A 22633-nucleotide genomic window follows, 5' to 3' on the forward strand; every position below is an offset into this window, starting at 1 on the left:
ATGCAGACGGAGACAGAGAATTATGAAATGCTTAAAGGCTCATTTGTGCTAGCTGGAATTGTGCTAGCTCTGCCAGTACGAAGTTGTACTTTTGGTGACGGAGAAAAAAAAATAGACAGAAACAAAAACAGTGTGTTGAGTTATATTTTCCAGCGGCTTAAAGGAACGGCCACGCTACACTTAGCATAATTTCTACAAAAGTCGAGATATTGGTTTTTGGTGCGTTGTCGCCTTTTTACTTTGACGCGGGCGTCAGGAGGAAAAGGCAAATAACAAGCAGAAATCCAGTATGGAAAAAAGGCGACATAGCGAGAGTTTTAACGTTAATAATCTCGCTTTGTCACCCTGGACAAAGCAAGTAGGTGACAACCCAGAAATCCCGCCTTTTACGCTATGTAACCTTCCTGTAGCACATGTCATGTTTAAAATATACATTCGTTTGGTATAATTTAAACCGGAGTATCCAGGTATTAACACCGGTTGCGTGGTTTCAGCAATTGTTATATTTCATAACAATGGTGTGCGCATGCGCTACAAGAAGGTGACAAAGCGACAAGTTGAGATTTTATGCGCATTGTCACCTTTTCGCTTTGTCGCCTTTTTTGCATATTTTGCATATCGCCTTTATATAGTCCTATGAAATAAAGAAAGGATAGATTGAACCCACATGCACATTGTAATTAAGCAGAACGTCAAAATCTGAAAATCATTTGTGAACATTTGTGAACATTTGTTAGAATAATATTTTACATATACATGTCTTTAGATATGGTATAAATCTAAACTTAATTGTTTTGAGTGTTAAACCTTTTTTCAAATTTCTTTTTTTTCTGATCCTTTCGAGAAATGTAACTTGAGCTGCATGAGTATTGCACATAACATATTACATCTTTAAGACCATTACCAGTCATTTTGACGGAGCGAAAAATGTAGTATGGTCTTAAATTTGATACGATATATAAGGATTAACTTCCTTGTTTTATAACTTATTGCATGACATCACATTTGTCTAAAATCATCCAAATGTAACTTCAATATTTCACACTTTAATACACTAACATTTTATTTTTGCAATTGTACAAATGTATACAGTCATGTTCATGCATCAAACCAAGAAATCAAAAACATTCTTTTATTTCCTTTCTTACTGGGTTGGTATTATTATGTATTTCTGAGTAATCTTTTTTAATGAAACAGCATTTTGCAATTTTTGTTTTAACTGTAAATCATGTAATTATATGACCAGTATATTGCCTCATTACAGAACACTTTTTGATGGAGCGGCAATTTTTATGCTTTCCTCAAAAATGCTATATTAGTATTGGTTAGTAAGCGGTACACAAAAGCGGTTTATGACTATAGTTTTAAAGTTAAATAACCTTCATGTCTATGGCCTTTTTTGCTATGCATGTTCAACAGTACGGTGACAGAACGTAAAAGGTACTGTAGTGTCCACAATTGCTACCCTACTTTTGTGTTCCTATCATGTTATTTCATGTGTTGTTTCTTTCACATAGTTGTTTGATAAGTAAATTTTGTCATTGAAAAGAAGTACAGTATAACATACGTTTATAAGTATTAGTATACTGTTAAATATTAGTATTGACAGACAGTTTATATTATAGTCTAGTAACAATTTAGAAATTCGTAAAAAACATATTGTCGAATTAAGCATTTATTTGTTTTCGTTTATTTTCTAATTTTATATGATATACTGCATTACTGTTTCTCTTGATCTTTTTGACGGCAATAGTGTCCCCCACCCCCTTTTTTATTTGTTTGGTTTTGCTGGTATCCGGTAGGCTTTGGAGAAATACTGGTAATATACTTCTAAAATATTGCATATTTTCTCTTGTAGGTAACTAAACATGGAGATATTCTTGATATTTCAAGCTACGTTTCTTCTTTTATGCATGGTTTTAAACACAAGTAAGAGACAATTTGAAGTTTGCATGTACGTAAGAAATAGAAAGCACTTTTCACGAATCCTGAATATTGGGAGGTGCCAATCAAAGATTCAAAGCAGGAACTTATCAGATTAAAACGATTTAGCTGAACTTATGTTTATCTTTACGTAACATCTTTAAGTTGTGTATTCTTGAATTGTTGACTTTATATGATTATATACGTTCTTTGTAGTATTAAACACTTCAGATCATATTAGCGAAACTCTTCCATTCTCAGACAGTTTGAAAGTAATAAATGAATTACCTACGGATTTGAAAAAAAAATATCAGTCAGTTTTGACTGTCAATATGTAAAAAGAGGAATGGCGGTATAATTAAGGGTCTTATTTTGTCAAAGATCCAAGCGAACGCAATTCCAATATAATAGACGTTCTGTATAGATGCCGATGAATTTGTTTTTCAATTTTTGTCCCCTACTTTATTGGGTGCGGAATACCTTCACAGCTTATAAATGAAATTGAATGATAAAAGACAGAATACGCTACATGACTTCAAGCATCTGTCCGGTCGGCATATAATTATTACAGGTATGCTTGGTATAGTAATGCATTTAGTTCACAAGTTAATAAACCGCAGCATGTCGCTTATTTGATGCTTTCTCCAGTCAGTGCCATATATAAATTAAGTTCAAAGTATTCCAGTAAAAGTTGTTCTACGAAGCTGATTGGAATTGGTTTGTGTGCAAATACGATAGAATTAATCATTAGTTGGAAAGCTTTTTCATCCAGCAGAGGTTCGCAATTATTCCGGGATAAACCAGGTAGAAAATTGGTTAATGCTGTGTCAGTTAACAAAATCGTTGACATTTATTTGTTGTTTGTTTTACTTTCCCGTTTTCTGATGCCTGACGTTTAGAAATTATTAACGATCTAACAAACATGCATAACTGCTATAAATGCATTTATTAAAAATGCATTGGGTAAAGGAACGGTTTTCTTTTCTGTGTGGTCAAAATATCATTTCTCCCAAGTGAACCTCACGCAAAGATACATTTTTTGCATTAAAACTGTTATGTTTCTGTTATCTTCCATTCCAGGTGCGGGATTTTCTCTTACTGTTATCAGTCCTCTTGGTGAATCAAGGATAAATGATCTTGATATACCCGTAGACTTTGAGTGCAATACTGAAGTCACTTTGTTATGTGAAATTAAACCATATATAGACTCAATGAGTTGGCAAATTCATGGGGAAACGTACGCACTATGCATTTACAATAACTGTGTCACCTACCCGCCCTTTCCAGAAAACCACATTTTTACTATGGATGTGGCAAGCGGGGTTTTCAGTTTAACTGTGGATCCGGTTACCAATTCAACGAACTACAATATTTACAAATGCGATGATGGCATTACTGCAAGATCAGTGGAAGCTCAAGTGAAAGGTAATTATTAAGTTGTAGGAAGTTACATAACACAGGTGTTGACGTCTGCATTTATATAGATTTGACGTATAACCATTTAAGATTTCCCTTTTTTCATAGAGCTGGTTACTACAACATGTCAGAAGTTATTGATGGAAATACAAAAAAATGTCCTACCCATCATGATTTTCTGAGTGTGGAAAACGCATTATTTAGAGATAAATAACAGTCGTTATCTATTTTGTTTTAAGTTTGGAAATTTCAGTTTATTGTACCCCCCGACAACAAAGTTGTAAGGGGGGTATACTGGTTTCAGGTTGTCTGTCTGTCTGTCCGTCTGTCTGTCTGTCCGTCTGGTCGTCTGTCCGTCTGTCCGTAGACGCAATCTTGTGCGCACCATCTCTCCTTATCCCCTTGACAGAATTTAATGAAACTTCACACAAGTGATCAGTACCAACAGTAGTTGTGCATGTTAGGTTCTTTTAGAAAAAAAATTGCAGAGTTATGGGACTTTGTTTTTTTGTTACTATACTATATACATAGACACAATCTTGTGCGCACCATCTCTCCTCATCCCCTTGACACAATTTAATGAAACTTCACACAAGTGATCAGTAACAACAGTAGTTGTGCATGAGGCATGTTAGGTTCTTTCAGAAAAAAAATTTGCAGAGTTATGGGACTTTGTTTTTTTTGTTACTATACTATATACATAGACACAATCTTGTGCGCACCATCTCTCCTCATCCTCTTGACACAATTTAATGAAACTTCACACAAGTGATCAGTAACAACAGTAGTTGTGCATGGGGCATGTTAGGTTCTTTCAGCGACAAAAATTGCAGAGTTATGGGACATTGTTTCTTGTTAACATACTATGTACATACAGTCTGCATATGCAATTTTGTGCGTGCCTAATCTACCAAACCCTTGCACACAATTTAATGAAACTTCACACAAGTGATCAGTACCAACCCTAGTTGTGCATGGTGCATGTTACATTCTTTGAGATAAATATTCTGCATAGTTATGGGACTTTGTTTTTTGTTACTATACTGTATACATACAGTCTATATATACATACAGTCCACATAATTATGCAATCTTGTGTGCGTCAAATTGCAATGTACTGTGTCAGTGCATGCGGGGAGGTGGGGGGGGGGGGGGTACATTCATCACCCTTAGTGATAGCTCTAGTTTCCATATGTATTAGAACCAAATTAAGCATCTGATTTTTTTTGTACATACATGGTATGAATTCTGCATTTACATGTATTTCAACACGAGCTCCCGTACATATTTGACAACTGTCATATATCTCAAAGAAAACTCATATAAAATCGAATTTAATGAATAATGATAAATATGCATCAAACTTATTTTTGCAATGAGGTCGCAGGAATAAAATATTTGCCATAAATGGGTGTTGCATTTTTTAACATTTCTTGAGAAAATATTAAGTTTAGAGTTGCTTAGAAAAATAAATAGTTCTTTCTCACGCTTGCTCAAATGCACTTTGGATCGCTCACGCTAAAAATAGGACAATTTTTCAAAATTTCTCATTTACTATGGGACGGATGTTCCAACAACGTGGCAAGAAGGTTTGTTTTAACGGTTCTGCCTACCGTATTCAGATGTCGCTAGATCTAAAAAGTGAAATTTAGAATTCTAATGACTGCTTTTTATTATGAACCGCACACAGACTGTCATATATTTTTGTTGTCCAAGCGCAACTGATTGACTGCGCTTTGACTCTGGAAGACCCTCAGAAAATACGAAAATACTTAATAAATTTCTTCACTTGAACAACAGGATTAACTTGCACTTTAAAGCATGAAGAGCTAAAACTAAAACGCTTTCAATCTTCTCTTTATTAACTGGAAAGATTACCGTCACACCCGCTCAGTAGCATTTTTCAAGGGCCTTATTCAAAAGTGTTTAGTTCCAACTGACTACTTTTTATTATTCTTTTCACAACTTCCTTTCATGATAGTGTGTTTCGACGCATATTCAAGCATGACGTATATTCAAGGCTTAGGGGTCGAGGCTAGGCCAGCGACTAAGGATCTTTATTGCCCTCTCGTTTATTGATATGTTTTCTAGTTTTAATTCTACCTTATACAAGAACCAACAAACTGTTCAAAGGTACACTGCTTGTACCCAGTCATTGTCAAAGATGTACCGACTGGACTGAATTAACGTCTCAGTTTTCGAAAACTAGTAAAAATGTTTAAATCGTCTTGACTGAAACTGCTGCCATAATATTATAACAATTTTAGACAAATTTTACTGTGTAACCCTTTCCAAAACGACCTGTTTCAGTCTGGCATCCTCGTATGTCTTTTGTGGCCATATTTAGGTCATAGATTTTGCTCAATCCTGATAAACTTTGGTCAGAGGATTTCCCTTCAAAATCTCGAACTGGTTGAAACTTGGTCCACTGGGTCATATACTAAACAACAAGAAATCAATTTGTTTACAATCAAAGACACTGTTGAAAATGAGGCACTCGTTCAAAAACTAGGTTACTAGTTCACTTTTTTAGATTTTTGTAAAATGAAAGATGAACAATTAAGCCTGCCTGTGCCTTTTTGTTTACAAAAGCGTGTAAGAATAAATGTTATCTATAGGGAATGCAAATTTGACATTTTGTGAATATCGAATCTTGGTTATGTTTAGATTTTCTTATTTTAGGTGAGCTGAATTCAACATGTGTAAATAAGCAAGAATTTCACCATTATTATATCATATTTGTTGACTTCTGATGAAGACAGAATAAATTGTCGAAACGTCGAATAAGATGGAGTTAGCCTTGTAATTCTCCTGTTCTTTGACCATTCGCCTATCGTAACACTTACATCTCATAACAGATCATTAAGGACATTTCCGACAGTATATATTATACAACAATTGCGGAGTGACAGATCTGTTACTTATCAAACAGTTTTTAGATGGTATCAATCGAACAAAACTAGTTGTGAATAGGTTTAACCCTGTTAAAGGCGAACTTGTCGGTTTCTGGATAACGGAATGGAAACCGCTATGAAAAAAGTAATATCTGTTAACAAGAATCTATTTATTCATTTTGTAGGGTTTAACGTCGCACCGACACAATTATAGGCCATATGGCGACTTTCCAGCTTTGATGGTGCAGGGAGACCCCAGGTGCCCCTCCGTGCATTATTTCATCTCAAGCGGGCACCTGGGTAGAACCACCGACCTTTCGTAATCAAGTTAGATGGCTTCCTGAATGTCGTTCAGTGCGCGACATACGACATACGACATTCGAAAATTGACCAAAAATTTTGAATGTCGTTCATTGCGCGACATACGACATACGACATTCGAACTTTGAAGAAAAAAATTGAATGTCGTTCACTGCGCGACATACGACATATGACATTCGAACTTTGAGGAAAATATTTTAATGTCGTTCAGTGCGCGACATACGACATTCGAAAATTGACCACAAAAAATTTGAATGTCATTCACTGCGCGACATACGACATACGACATTCGAAAATTGACCAAAAAATTTGAATGTCGTTCACTGCGGGACATATGACATACGACATTCGAACTTTCAGGAAAAAATTTGAATGTCGTTCAGTGCGCGACATACGACATACGACATTCGAACTTTGAAGAAAAAATTTGAATGTCGTTCAGTGCGCGACAAACGACATACGACATTCGAACTTTGAAGAAAAAAATTGAATGTCGTTCACTGCGCGACATACGACATACGACATTCGAACTTTGAGGAAAAAATTTGAATGTCGTTCAGTGCGCGACATACGACATACGACATTCGAAAATTGACCAAAGAAATTGAATGTCGTTCATTGCGTGACATACGACATACGACATTCGACATTATAAAATTTTGAATGTCGTCCAGAGTGCGACATACGACATACGACATTTGAAAATTGACCATAAAATTTGAATGCCGCTCACTGCGCGACATACGACATACGACATTTGAACTTTGAGGAAAAAATTTGAATGTCGTTCACTGCGCGCGACATTCGACATACGACATTCGAAATTGACCAAAAAATTTGAATGTCGTTCACTGCGCGACATACGACATACGACATTCGAACTTTGAAGAAAAAAAATTGAATGTCGTTCACTTCGCGACATACGACATACGACATTCGAAAATTGACCACAAAATTTGAATGTCGTTCACTGCGCGACATACGACATTCGAAAATTGAACAAAAATTTTGAATGTCGTTCACTTCACGACATACGACATTCGAAAATTGACCACAAAATTTGAATATCGTTCACTGCGCGATATACGACATACGACATTCGAAAATTGACCAAAAATTTTGAATTTCGTTCACTGCGCGACATACGACATACGACATTCGAACTTTGAGGAAAAAAATTGAATGTCGTTCACTGTGCGACATACGACATACGACATTCGGAAATTGACCAAAAAATTTGAATGTCGTTCACTGCGCGACATACGACATACGACATTCGAAAATTGACCAAAAAAATTGAATGTCGTTCTCTGTGCGACATACGACATTCGGAAATTCACCAAAAAATTTGAATGTCGTTCACTGCGCGACATACGACATACGACATTCGAAAATTGACCAAAAAAATTGAATGTCGTTCTCTGCGCGACATACGACATACGACATTCGAACTTTGAAGAAAAAAATTGAATGTCGTTCACTGCGCGACATACGACATACGACATTCGAACTTTGAGGAAAAAATTTGAATGTCGTTCAGTGCGCGACATACGACATACGACATTCGAAAATTGACCAAAAAATTTGAATGCCATTCACTGCGGGACATACGACATACGACATTCGAACTTTCAGGAAAGAAATTGAATGTCGTTCAGTGCGCGACATACGACATACGACATACGACATTCGAAAATTGACCAAAAATTTTGAATGTCGTTCAGTGCGCGACATACGACATACGACATTCGAACTTTGAAGAAAAAAATTGAATGTCGTTCACTGCGCGACATACGACATATGACATTCGAACTTTGAGGAAAAAATTTGAATGTCGTTCAGTGCGCGACATACGACATACGACATTCGAACTTTCAGGAAAAAAATTGAATGTCGTTCAGTGCGCGACATACGACATACGACATTCGAACTTTGAAGAAAAAAATTGAATGTCGTTCAGTGCGCGACATACGACATACGACATTCGAACTTTGAGGAAAAAATTTGAATGTCGTTCAGTGCGCGACATACGACATACGACATTCGAAAATTGACCAAAGAATTTGAATGTCGTTCATTGCGTGACATACGACATACGACATTCGACATTATAAAATTTTGAATGTCGTCCAGAGTGCGACATACGACATACGACATTTGAAAATTGACCATAAAATTTGAATGCCGCTCACTGCGCGACATACGACATACGACTTTTGAACTTTGAGGAAAAAATTGGAATGTCGTTCATTGCGCGCGACATTCGACATACGACATTCGAAATTGACCAAACAATTTGAATGTCGTTCATTGCGTGACATACGACATACGACATTCGAAAATTGACAAAAAAATTTGAATGTCGTTCACTGCGCGACATACGACATACGACATTCGAACTTTGAAGAAAAAAAATTGAATGTCGTTCACTTCGCAACATACGACATACGACATTCGCAAATTGACCACAAAATTTGAATGTCGTTCACTGCGCGACATACGACATTCGAAAATTGACCAAAAATTTTGAATGTCGTTCACTTCACGACATACGACATACGACATTCGAAAATTGACCAAAAATTTTGAATATGGTTCACTGCGCGACATACGACATATGACATTCCAACTTTGAGGAAAAAAATTGAATGTCGTTCACTGTGCGACATACGACATACGACATTCGAAAATTGACCAAAAAATTTGAATGTCGTTCATTGCGTGACATACGTCATACGACATTCGAAAATTTGAATGTCGTCCATTGCGCGACATACGACATTCGAAAATTTTGAATGTCGTCCGTTGCGCGACATACGACATTCGAAAATTTTGAATGTCTTCCAGAGCGCGACATACGACATACGACATTCGAACTTTGGCAAAAATTTTGAATGTCGTTCAGTGCGCGACATACGACATTCGAACATTTTGAATGTCGTCCACTGCGCGACATACGACATACGACATTCGAAAATTTTGAATGTCGTCCAGAGCGCGACATACGGCATACGACATTCGAACTTTGGCAAAAAATTTTAATGTCGTTCAGTGCGCGACATACGACATACGACATTCGAAAATTGACCAAAAAATTTGAATGTCGTTCACTGCGCGATATACGACATTCGAACTTTGAGGAAAAAATTTGAATGTCGTTCAGTGCGCGACATACGACATACGACATTCGAAAATTGACCAAAAGATTTGAATGTCGTTCATTGCGTGACATACGACATACGACATTCGACATTATAAAATTTTAAATGTCGTCCAGAGTGCGACATACGACATACGACATTCTAAAATTGACCAAAAAATTTGAATGCCGCTCACTGCGCGACATACGACATACGACATTTGAACTTTGAGGAAAAAATTTGACTGTCGTTCACTGCGCGCGAGATACGACATACGACATTCGAAATTGACCAAAAAATTTGAATGTCGTTCATTGCGTGACATACGACATTCGAAAATTGACCAAAAATTTTGAATGTCGTTCACTGCGCGACATACGACATACGACATTCGAAAATTGAGGAAAAAAATTGAATGTCGTTCACTGCGCGACATACGACATACGACATTCGAAAATTGACCAAAAAATTTGAATGTCGTTCATTGCGCGACATACGTTATACAACATTCGAAAATTTGAATGTCGTTTTTTTTGAATGTCGTCCGTTGCGCGACATACGACATTCGAAAATTTTGAATGTCGTCCGTTGCGCGACATAAGACATTCGAAAATTTTGAATGTCTTCCAGAGCGCGACATACGACATACGACATTCGAACTTTGGCAAAAATTTTGAATGTCGTTCAGTGCGCGACATACGACATTCGAAAATTTTGAATGTCGTCCGTTGCGCGACATACGACATTCGAAAATTTTGAATGTCGCCCAGAGCGCGACATACGACATACGACATTCGTATTTGGCAAACATTTTGAATGTCATTCAGTGCGCGACATACGACATACGACATTCGAAAATTGACCAAAAAATTTGAATGTCGTTCACTGCGCGATATACGACATTCGAACTTTGAAGAAAAAATTGAATGTCGTTCACTGCGTCAATATTTACTTAGACATAAAACGAAAGGAAGTAGGTGATCTATGGTGAATTGATACTGCATGAAATGTTAAACAATTTACAAATACTAAACTACGGTAATTTCAACAACAGGACCTTGCAGATATCAGAGACAATGTAACCTGGAATTAGGTCATTTCATTAAGTAGTTAGTTATAAAGTAGTAGAGTTTGCATGTACCTTTTATGTGGTAGAAATATGAGTTCACCCAATATATGTAATTCTAAATGTTCAAAGTTAATTCCTGTTGCAGTCTCTTTTGTGCCGGAAAGGGAAACCAGCGAGTTTTCATAAGTTAATAAATGTTCGTATGTTGGTTTTCCCCTCATAGAAAGGACAGAAAAAAGAACATTATCAGGTAATCAAAATTAAGCCCCTTTTCAGTATGAAAGACAAAATTATTCAAAAGGTTGATTAGCCTTACTCATTTGTTTGTCAAATTTAAATTCTTCAGACCGGATATTTAACAGGTGGTAACAGAAAATGATCAAACTTGTTATATGCGGTAGGGTGCTGACCAAGACTAAGCTGGCCCGACTCAGGGAGCCGTGAGAATTGCTTTAATGGTGCCATTGGATTCAGCGAAGGTAGCGCTTGGGTTTTCAGAACCGTCTTGACTGCTCTGACAAGTTCATATTTAAGAATATTACTGGAATTTGACCTATGACCTTGACCCTAGCCGACCGGGTTCGAACCTGACTTGGCCTTTTTTCACTAGGTACTGATTTGTCTTTTGCAACAAGGTATCATTTATTAAAATCGGACATCAGGTTATGAAGATATGGCTTCTTAGACAAGGACCACCCCTCTATTTAATATATGAAAAAGTATGCATATTTTCACGAATACTGATACATTATAAGACGGTCCTCCAACGAAATCGTCGGCGGTGAAATTACACAAGTTACATATCCGTTTAGAAAATGTTTGAATTTTATTCATGAAAGTGATTTCATTAAAATATCTTGGAACATTCTACAATTATTTGAAGTTAATGAAAAACACGGACATTTTCCGTACGGAAAAGTACGGAAATACAGCTTTTATCTTTAAGTACGTACAGACGGACGAATAGATGTTGTCTTTTTTTGTCAAACCATTCAGATTTTGTCATTTTCTATCAAAACAAGTTTTTATTTGCAGTTATTTATCCAAAATAATTATTTTATAAGCACTTTTTCCTTATTTTATCGCTAATATTTTAAGCCAAAAATGACAAAGATCACCAAATGTTAGGGTGCCTGTCGGGGAAGAACATTGTTTTAATATTCGTTTAGGCAATACTACTTGTTAACAGAAATTTCACTTTGATACCTTACTTTTAACGCTTTTAATAATAAAATGAAATTGATGAATTTTTCGAAAAAAAAATGCGACCATGATTAGCCGGTATTTATCCAGGTGAACACCGGTTCGTTTGATAATGTCGCCGTCGCGTTTGCAGGGTCGACACACGACAACGCGAAGTGACATCGCGACATTACGAAGTGACATAGCGACAATGCGATACGAATCTCGACAACGCGAAGTGACATCGCGATATATCGTGCTTTTGAAAAGCGACATTTCAAAATGGATATCGCGACATTGTCGTTTGGGATTGTCGCCGTCGTTTGCGATTGTCGGGTGTCACTTCGTAATGTCGCTATGTCACTTCGTGTTGTCGTGTATAGACCCCACAAACGCGACGGCGACATTATAAATGACCCCAATATGATTCCGTAGGCATGACAGGTAGCAAAAAATGTACATATTAATTCTTAATTCGGGATATATCAATACAAATTATTACTTATTTACTTATTAGTAAATATGCATTCGGCTTATCTTTCAATACAATGTTTTTGTCCGTACTGTTTTGTATTCATACTTGAAACTTTATTAAATCTTATCGGGTACGGTGATTTCTTTTGTGATACATGTACATTAAAAGGTAACCCCTTTTTGTTTCTGAAAGACTGACATCATTTGTCAGAGTGCTTCAAACACAAGTACCTGTACTACAAAAATCTTCTTTACTAGCACTTTTTTGAAGAAAAACATCTTTTCTCTCTATCTCTGTTGAGATGTGCTTGAGGAGGAAAGGGTTTTCTTACAAAAGGATCAGTGCCAGGGTAAGAAAGAAATTATAATTATAATTACAGAATATTTAATCTTAACAAAACGTACTTTGTAAGTATATTGCTGTGGTTGCGCGTGTTGGTCGTAATTATAATACAAAATACTCCACGCGCATTTATGAATACCAAATGTTATTACATACTGAGGTTGATTAAACATTTTATCCAAATTTCATATCTTTTATTATTATCAGTGATCTATGTGATAATGTCAAACGTTAGACAATTATATGGGTATTTGAGAGGCCCTAAAATTATTCTGGAAAAGATGCGACTGCGAGGTTCCGCGTTTGACACGCACCTCGTGAACGTTTCGAATGATATCAACGTCACCAACCACATTATCTTTATATTACTTTTATCTTTTCGTCATTTTCAACGAAATTCCATAAACTCAAGTCTAGCTACGTTCGGCACAGCCAAGTTTCATACTAAAGTCATGCAGATACTAAATAGAAAAAGGGTGCTGAAAGAAATGATTGCCGATAATGATTCTCCGTTTTTGTATTTTGTATTTGGGTGAAAATAGTTTTCTTGCATCAATCATTTCCCACACTTCTCTTATGTGTCTGTTTATTTATTTATGTCATTTAATTTGTTATTCAGTACTGGTAATATCCTTCAAGACAATGTAAGTAACAGACATTTCCAATGGGTCCTATGAGTGGTGTTACCTTTGGAAATTTGACAGATGTATATAGAATAAAGGTCATTAGGCTATTTAGTGTGTTCATGTTTCAAGTCGCATATGCCAGTTTCGTATTATGGACCGAGTACGTTATTTTGAATAAAATAGCTATTCAGCTAGTTTTGTTTGATACCTATAGAAAAAAAATCTGGTAGACAACCAATTGTTGTCAAAACAATCAATTATTTTAATTCCGTGTCGATCCAAAAATCTTACCGGAGGTAACATAAGTTAGCGAAACGGACACGGTCATCCGTCTATCCAGATTCAGCTCAGTATTTCAGTATTTCATAAAAAATATAAGTGTGCATTTTTGGTCATTTCTCCACAAAATTTAGTTTCTGAAAACGGATTGTACTTTTTTACGTCTACCGGATCGACAAGGCTATAAATGCTAGATTATGTGCTAAGTATAAACAGTGCATCCGTTCTACTCCTTCCTGACATTTCTCTTTTTTATTTCTCTCGAACATTTACCAACGAAAGTTTGTGGAATTTTCAAGTTTACTGTTCCCTTCCACATTTTTATTATGCATATTTCATAAATATATGCATCAAGAAAATGTTCTAAGCTTATTTCTCAAATGCATTGATTGGGGCATTCTTAAAGAGTGTAACTAGATACCATTAACTGAAATTATTTTTTAAAATCTTATTTTAATTCAATTATCAATTCAAAGTTTTATCAAAGGTAGGCTCCGCAAAATGGGTCTTTGTATTCGCTCCATTAAACAACGAAAACGCCAATTCTAAGTTTGAACTTTATATCAATCAATTACTACGACTTCCCTAAGATCTTACCACTAATAAAGCGCAAAATGAACCGATAGTTACTCAACCTAGCACCTCCAATCCAGCTGATATCCGGGAAATAAAATAACAGATTTGCATACTGATGGTATATGCATAATTATTCTTTAACAGAAATGAATTGAAAGGGTCGTGAAGAATGATATGCAACTACATAATTTGTTTAAACTGAAAAACAAGTCAATCTAAAAAATAATGCATTATGTTTTTAATGTTTTTGAAGAAATTCCTGAAGTAAATACTAAAAAAGGAGATCACGGTTTTGAGGGTTGAACGTCACATCCACACATTTTTACTTTCAAAGCTTAAATGGTGAGGGAAGAACCCGTTTGCCCCTAGTCTGAGCATTATTTCGTCATAGGCGGGCACATAGGTATCAACACCAACCTTCTGTAGGCCAGCTTGATAGCTTCGTAAGGGCGTAAACCACATTGTCGTGGCTCAAATGCTTTGTATTCGACCAAGTAATAATAATAGTGATGAGAGAATGTTGTCAAACAAGTATACAGAATGTCGTATGTCGCAAACTGAACGACATTCAAATTTTTTGGTCAAAGTTCGAATGTCGTATGTCGTATGTTGTGCACTAAGCGACATTCAAATTATTTGGTCAAAGTTCGAATGTCGTATATCGTATGTCGCGCACTGAGCGACATTCAAAATTTTCGAATGTCGTATGTCGCGCAGTGAACGACATTCAATTTTTTCTTCAAAGTTCGAATGTCGTATGTCGTATGTCGCACACTGAACGACATTCAATTGTTTTGGTCAAAGTTCGAATGTCGTATGTCGCGCAACGGACGACATTCAAAACTTTCGAATGTCGTATGTCGCGCACCGGACGACATTCAAAATTTTCGAATGTCGTATGTCGTATGTCGCGCAGTAAACGACATTCAAATTTTTTCTTCAAAGTTCGAATGTCGTATGTCGCGCAGTGAACGACATTCAAATTTTTTCCTGAAAGTTCGAATGTCGTATGTCGTATGTCGCGCAGTGAACGACATTCAAATTTTTTGGTCAATTTTCGAATGTCGTATGTCGTATGTCGCGCACTGAACGACATTCAAAATTTTTGCCAAAGTTCGAATGTCGTATGTGGTATGTCGCGCTCTGGACGACATTCAAAATTTTCGAATGTCGTATGTCGCGCAACGGACGACATTCAAAATTTTCGAATGTCGTATGTCGCGCAGTAAACAACATTCAAATTTTTTGGTCAATTTTCGAATGTCGTATGTCGAGCAATGAACGACATTCAAATTTTTTGCCAAAGGTCGAATGTAGTATGTCGCGCTCTGGACGACATTCAAAATTTTCGAATGTCGTATGTCGTATGTCGGGCAGTAAACGACATTCAATTTTTTTCTTCGAAGTTCGAATGTCGTATGTCGTATGTCGCGCACTGGTCGACATTCATTTTTTTTTGCCAAAGTTTGAATGTCGTATGTCGCGCACTAAACGACATTCAAATTTTTTGGCCAATTTTCGAATGTCGTATGTCGTATGTCACGCAGTGAACGACATTCAATTTTTTCTTCAAATATCGAATGTCGTATGTCGCGCAGTGAACGACATTCAAATTTTTTCTTCAAAGTTCGAATGTCGTATGTCGTATGTCGCGCACTGAACGACATTCAAATTTTTTGGCCAAAGTTTGAATGTCGAATGTCGTATGTCGCGCACTAAACGACATTCAAAATTTTTGGCCAATTTTCGAATGTCGTATGTCGTATGTCGCGCAGTGAACGACATTCAATTTTTTCTTCAAATTTCGAATGTCGTATGTCGTATGTCGCGCAGTGAACGACATTCAAATTTTTTCTTCAAAGTTCGAATGTCGTATGTCGTATGTCGCGCAGTGAACGACATTCAAATTTTTTCTTCAAAGTTCAAATGTCGTATGTCGTATGTCGCGCAGTGAACGACATTCAAATTTTTTCTTCAAAGTTCGAATGTCGTATGTCGTATGTCGCGCACTGAACGACATTCAACTTTTTTGCCAAAGTTCGAATGTCGTATTTCGCGCTCTGGACGACTTTCAAAATTTTCGAATGTCGTATGTCGTATGTCGCGCAACGGACGACATTCAAAATTTTCGAATGTCGTATGTCGTATGTCGCGCAATGGAGGACATTGAAAATTTTCGAATGTCGTATGTCGTATGTCGCGCAATGGACGACATTCAATATTTTCGAATGTCGTATGTCGTATGTCGTTTGTTTAGCCAACTTCACACAGCTAAATTAAACAAACATATTTTCTCTACGGAAAATTATAAATATAAGAACTATGAAGGAGACATATTGTTTTTGTCTTCGGCGTCTGTTCGACCGTCCGTCGATTCGTCTGCCCGCATTAAGCTAGTCCGGCTTTCACAGGTCAAACTGCTGGCCGGATTTCGACGAAACTTCACTGGGGTGATCAGTACTAAGCCTAGTTATGCATTTCGCGCCGGTACGTTCCGCTTTGCTTCTTATAATGGCCGCAAGAGCTAAGAAAAAGAAAAAAAAGATCTTGTCCGGCTTTTACAGGTCAAATTACTCCACAGGAGTGATCAGTACCAAGCTTAGTTGTGCATATCGTCGATACGTTTCACTTCGCTACACAAAATGGCCGCCAGAGCTTGAGGTAGAAAAATCTTACATAGGTAAAACTGCTGGATTTATTTCGACGAAATTTCACAGGAGTGATCAGTACCAACCCCATTTGTGCATATCGCTGGCACGTTCTGCTTTGCTGTATAAAATGGCCGCCAGGGATAAAAATAGAATACATAGTGGGAGACTTACGTTTTTGTGGCAGAAACACCTTCTAGTTGATCAATAAGCTTCAGTTTTTATTAGGACTTCATCAGTCTCACGTCACGCTTCCAGCTGTTCAACGTTTTATGATTGAGAATTGTTACGTCAGAGGGTAACAGTTTCTTGTTACAGTACATAAAGGTAACAGAAAGACAAACCAGCAACTATTAACAATAACTAAGTTTTATTCATGAATTTAAAAATACAAATACCTTTAAAAATGACAAAGAGCTGTTAAATCCAATCTTATATGTAAAAATAGTCCAAATCCTGTCCAGGTCAAATTTAAATCCAGTACGAATAAATTCCACAATGTTTCACACAGTTCAAAAGAAATATCCAAAATTTATAATTCCTCTCTTTCGAAGATAACTTTTTAAATCCAGGAATTTTTACATAAATCCTTCGAATAATTCTTCAAAAATTAAATATCCAAACTGGTAATAATTTGTTTTTAAGAAATACAAGAAAGTTTCATTAATATCTACAGTTTAACTTCTTAGGTTCTAAGTTCTAATGTTTATTGTATTATGGAAGGTTCCAGAATTTATCAATAAGAATAAAAACAACATTCTGGAAAAATCTTTTCTAAAATAACTGACATACACTGTTTATCAATAATTGATACATAATTAACACAATAGAATTTTCTAGATTAAAGTAGAATGTTATGGTAAATTCAGAATGATATCTTAAAACAAGGTCAATAAACAATGGTTTGCCTCAGGGAAAAATGAAAAATGATCTATACATAACAGAATGACATTGGTCATTTTTAAATGAGTTATCGTCTTAACCTACTTGAAACAAAATTTGAGCAAAAAACATATTTCTTTTACAAAGTTGATAGTCTGGTCCAGATTTCAATAAATGTGAGAGGTATAGACAGATGTTTTAACACAAATATGTAATAGTATCACAATTACCAGTAAAACATGTGAGTTTCTTTATTAAGCTTCCGTTATGTTTTAACCTTTCAGATGTGAAGGATTGCCATATCTACATCATTATCATCATAATTTTGGCAGTGCGTTTCCAATCTCTTAAAACCTTGATCTCTGGGTACAGCCTGTACAAAACGTTTTCAAAAGACGGACGTAAGTACTGAAAATTGTCAAAGTTTGAATAATTCACAGAGCTACTAGCTATCAAAACATGAAATAGCAATGACATAAGAAATAGGGGATGGCTTTTTCAAACATCTTATGTATACTTAAGGCATCTAAGTATCATTTAAAGGATATTTTGTTTTTCTCGTAATTACAGTTATGATTAAGGATGCACATTTTGAAATATATACTGTTTTAAGAGAGCTGGGAAAGGATACTCATAATTTATACTAAGGATTCTTTCGACAGTAGCAATCGAAATTTAACAAGACCTATTTTTTCGAGCTTGCATTTTCGTGGGCTGTCTAAATCACGACTCAAAGGTGTGTCCATTTTATCCCTATGCCGCTTCAGATCACTATGCTTACGTGACCGTCTTAATTCCAACCTAGCAATATCAACCGCTTGGGCTACGGGTGTCACAAGGTTTACTACGGGGAGATCTTCTCCTTTTTGTTCTTGTTTCATTGCTTCTCTTTCTTGTTTCTCTTTCATTTCGGCCATTTTCCTAAGATGAGCACCGCTACCCAAAATGTAACGGCCCATATGATCAGGCCGTACGTATCCGTCCCTCAGGTCTTTGAAGTGTTGTATCCACTTTTCCGGGTCAGGTTTATCCGGTGCCCATTTTTCTTGTTTATAATCGTATACCTCTATGGAACCCATTTTGGCATGGTGAAAGTTAATGCACGCCAATCCTTCTTACAACATTCATTCATCATCATCCGATTCCTGATCGCCATCAGCTTCTTTATTATCATCCATTGAATATTCTTCTTTGCTTTTATGATCGGGCCACAACTCATTAAATAGGTCTTTTCTAAGCGCAATGGCTTGCTGAATAGATTCTTTGACAGTCATGCCGTGCTGACTTCTTAGTTTCTTAGCCGACTGTAGAATCTGCTGCTGAGTAGGGTCGTTTTATAGCTCATAAAAGTCAATTAGAAATCGGGCATAATTTTGTCTCAGTCTCTTTCTTAATTGAGGCAATTCGTCATTAGCGGTGCGACGGTAAGCTTCTTCAAAAGAGAGCCCTTGTTCTGTATAGTTGTTAACTTTAGCTTTAAATTGTTCTTTAATAGATTGTCTGAGAGGATCCTGAAAACGCTTATCCCATATCTCACGGCGTGATCGCTCTTCTATAATTTCAACTTTTCTACGTTTACCGGGAGGTCCCTTGAGCAAAGATCGTTTCTTTACAAAGCTTGTGTCATTTCTATTTTTTGTTTCATCATCACTATCATCATCAACATCATCATAATGGTCATCATAATCCTCCTCCTCATCTTCAACCTTGTCATCATTTTTGTCAGATGAGTAGCCTTCTCCATTGAAATAGTGTTCTTGTTTATATTCATCATCTGTTCGTTTTCTTTTTTCTGGATTGTTTGCCTCGAAAATATTATCACGTAAACGGTGTTGTTCTGGGGTGCTCGATTTTAAGTCTATTACCAAATAACCGTGCGGTCTTGATGTCACTCGTTCAAACCGTTTCATAAAGATATTACTAGACGAAGGATATATTCTTCTTGCCAATGTAGCTACTTGCTGTCTATCAATAGGATTATTAAATAGCACCAGATACTGCGTATTCAAAGCGATATCTCTGCAGGTATTACCTTGAGGAAACAAATTTTGGGTGAGATATACGACAGATATGTTCCTGTGGTGACTACCCTTGGTAAAGAGATCAGCAATTCTTTGATCACATTTAGCTTCAGTCATCAAGTCGTCAAAGACCAGCAGATTCCTTTGATTAACATTTATATATTGGGAATCATTCAAGTAGTCTGGAATACGGTGTACAAAGTCGACCCCGGGGATATCACGCTGAAGTTCATCATACAATGGTTGCCATTGTCCAAAACACCATATGATACGCTGAGGCTGAGGTCTTACAAGATTTGATGATAACAGTTTTCTTGTCCATTCAGTTTTTCCACTACCACTTGGTCCTGAAACGACAATAGAAAATGGATGTTGAAACGTCGTCTCTCTTGAGATGTCCCATGCTTGTAATGGCGGTGAAAAACTGTCAGTGACTTCGTCATTTCCGTGGACATAACGTTGATGTCTCCGCATGTTGTCGATCCTAGAAAAAGACTGATGGCAAACAGGACACTGATGCATTTGTGAAACCGATGTAAGTTTTATATCTTTTATCCAAAAAAAACCCCACTGCTTTATTCTGTTCTATTATCCATTCTTACGCTTTCTTGGGGTAGAGGAGAAGGAAGAGGAGGAGGAGGAGGAGGAGTGAAGGAGGAGGAGGAGAAAGATGAGTGGTAGCGTAGGAGGATGAGGAGAGGAGGAGGAGGAGGAGTGGAGGAGGAGGAGGAGGAGAAGTGGAGGAAGAGGAGGAGGAGGAGGAGGAGGAGGAGTGGAGGAGGAGGAGGAGTGGAGGAGGAAGAGGAAGAGGAGGAGTGGAGGAGGAAGAGGAGTGGAGGAGGAGGAGGAGGAGGAGTGGAGGAGGAGGAGGAGAAAGATGAGTGGTGGAGGAGGAGGAGGAGAGGAGGAGTGGAGGAGGAGGAGGAGGAGGAGGAGGAGTGGAGGAAGAGGAGGAAGAGGAGGAGGAGGAGGAGTTGAGGAGGAGGAGGAGAAAGATGAGTGGTGGAGGAGAGGAGGAGGAGTGGAGGAGGAGGAGGGAGAGGAGGTGGTGTCGGTATATACAGTAACTCGTAACACCTTCCGTCATGGTTAAATTTACTTTTGACTTATATGCGTGTGATCCCTGAGTGACCAATCATGCGTCGTATCACAAGTCAATCAGAGCATTGCTAAGCTATACTGACTAATCAGAACATTGCTTTGGCTCTATTAATTATATTTCTCCCTGTAAATTCATTCACTGCTATTTTGGTTATCAAAGTGTAAGGATCGGGTAAGCTTACTTTGACGCATTTCTCGCATGAGTGATTTGATACTTTGTAATTATTAATACACAATATATGTAATATGTTTTTATCCATTTATATCAGTGTGCAATTTATATACAGATGTACATTCGATCTCATTCATGTTTCGCTCTTGGTATTGTTCACAACTTAGGTTAATTGTAATAATAAGACCGCCGCGCGCTTGTTCTTCAAGATGACCGCCGCACGTGCTGTGCACGTGATTGGTGGCGCCCAAGAGGCGGTGGCGCCCAAGAGACATCTATACTACTAATGACAAATATCACTGTAACCTAATTCATTGCTGTACTCCTTGCATTGTCACTTATAATCCCTTTTTGGATCTAAAGCATAATATAATATCCTAACTATGCAATACTGAACAGGTCATTTTTTTCTAATACAAAATGAGACTTAACAAGTTTCATATGTTTATCACTATGGCTGGTCCATGTTTGAATATATAATAAACGATTACTATTATAATCAATACTACAGTGTGGATATAAAGTTATTACTATTCTTATTTCTTAGATCAAAGGAAAGTGAGTGAACAGAACTAATACAGAGAGCTTACAAGTGAAGTGGTCTTTACTACAGATGGTCAGTAAATAATACTGTTACTCTGGATTCTCAGACTAGAAATACTGATTGCAGTCACATAGACATTAAAGAGTAAAATTTCCTTGAAGTTAGCTATTTAGTAGACAGTACAATAAAATAAGCGAATATAGTATCCTGCGTGGGCGCATTCCAATTTTCTATATGAGATGGATTTTGTGTTTAAAAACAAATGAAACGCAGCAAATTATCCTGAAATAAGTGTTGTTAAAAAATGCCGACTTCGATAAAATGAATTTTTGTCCGTAATAAGTATATCATAATGTTATTGCATTCTTTTGAAATAAAAAAGCCTGGATAACATTATCAACACTATTATTTGTCATTTTATTCTGTTATAGATGTTCCCCTTTCAGTGAAAACAAGTAATTAAACTTTGATAAAGCTCAACAAGCTTTTGCTCTATCATTTTAAAATGCAAATAAGTAATTGTTGAACAGTGGGTATGATGATTCAGATTGATAAAATTTCGAGTTTTCGCATGTGATGGACAAGTCAAATACATATAAACTCTACTTAACAACCAATGTGCTTATCATTTTGGAACGCATAGCAGTTGAGCAGACATATATAAATATGTTCTATATTATGTCATTGGTTCACTCTTATTGAATTATACATGTGTTTAACTTCTCAACTGACACAATTTCTGGGATGATTAGTAGAATGTCTTGAATATCTTGCTTTCAGTATTCATGCTGTCTTGTCAGTTTTCTTAGTCTTCCGTTTTGATTAATGATCAATGTTTTGCAGCGTGAAGGTACGTGTATTGAAATGTCATGCCAAATGTAAGAAAATGATTGTTGAGAGCTGATTTTAGTGGGAAGATACACAGACGCACGCCCATTTTCATAGCTGGGCAGTTAGATTTCTTAAAAATGAGAAGGGGCGGCGTAATGTGGGTTGGGTTTAAACGAGGTAGCTACAAAATC

The 22633-nt window shown here is 36.8% G+C and overlaps 1 protein-coding gene across 1 annotated transcript; it reads left to right on the forward strand.

The window, feature by feature from the left end:
- On the forward strand, positions 1 to 21917 carry LOC128546752 (uncharacterized). The gene is made up of 4 exons (XM_053518045.1): positions 1 to 130; positions 3004 to 3348; positions 18058 to 18174; positions 21615 to 21917. The coding sequence occupies exons 1-4, from the start codon at positions 1 to 3 to the stop codon at positions 21641 to 21643; spliced, it is 621 nt and encodes a 206-aa protein (XP_053374020.1). The 3' UTR covers positions 21644 to 21917.
- Positions 21918 to 22633: the final 716 nt, after the last annotated feature.

Source organism: Mercenaria mercenaria, chromosome 11 (assembly GCF_021730395.1).
Source record: "Mercenaria mercenaria strain notata chromosome 11, MADL_Memer_1, whole genome shotgun sequence".
Taxonomy (NCBI): Eukaryota; Metazoa; Mollusca; class Bivalvia; order Venerida; family Veneridae; genus Mercenaria; species Mercenaria mercenaria.

Coding starts and splice junctions, on each gene's coding strand:
- LOC128546752 (XM_053518045.1), top strand. CDS start 1: ATGCAGACGGAGACAGAGAATTATGAAATGCTTAAAGGCTCATTTGTG. Junction 131..3,003: donor AATAGACAGAAACAAAAACA/GTGTGTTGAGTT, acceptor CTTCCATTCCAG/GTGCGGGATTTTCTCTTACT. Junction 3,349..18,057: donor AGTGGAAGCTCAAGTGAAAG/GTAATTATTAAG, acceptor TTAACCTTTCAG/ATGTGAAGGATTGCCATATC.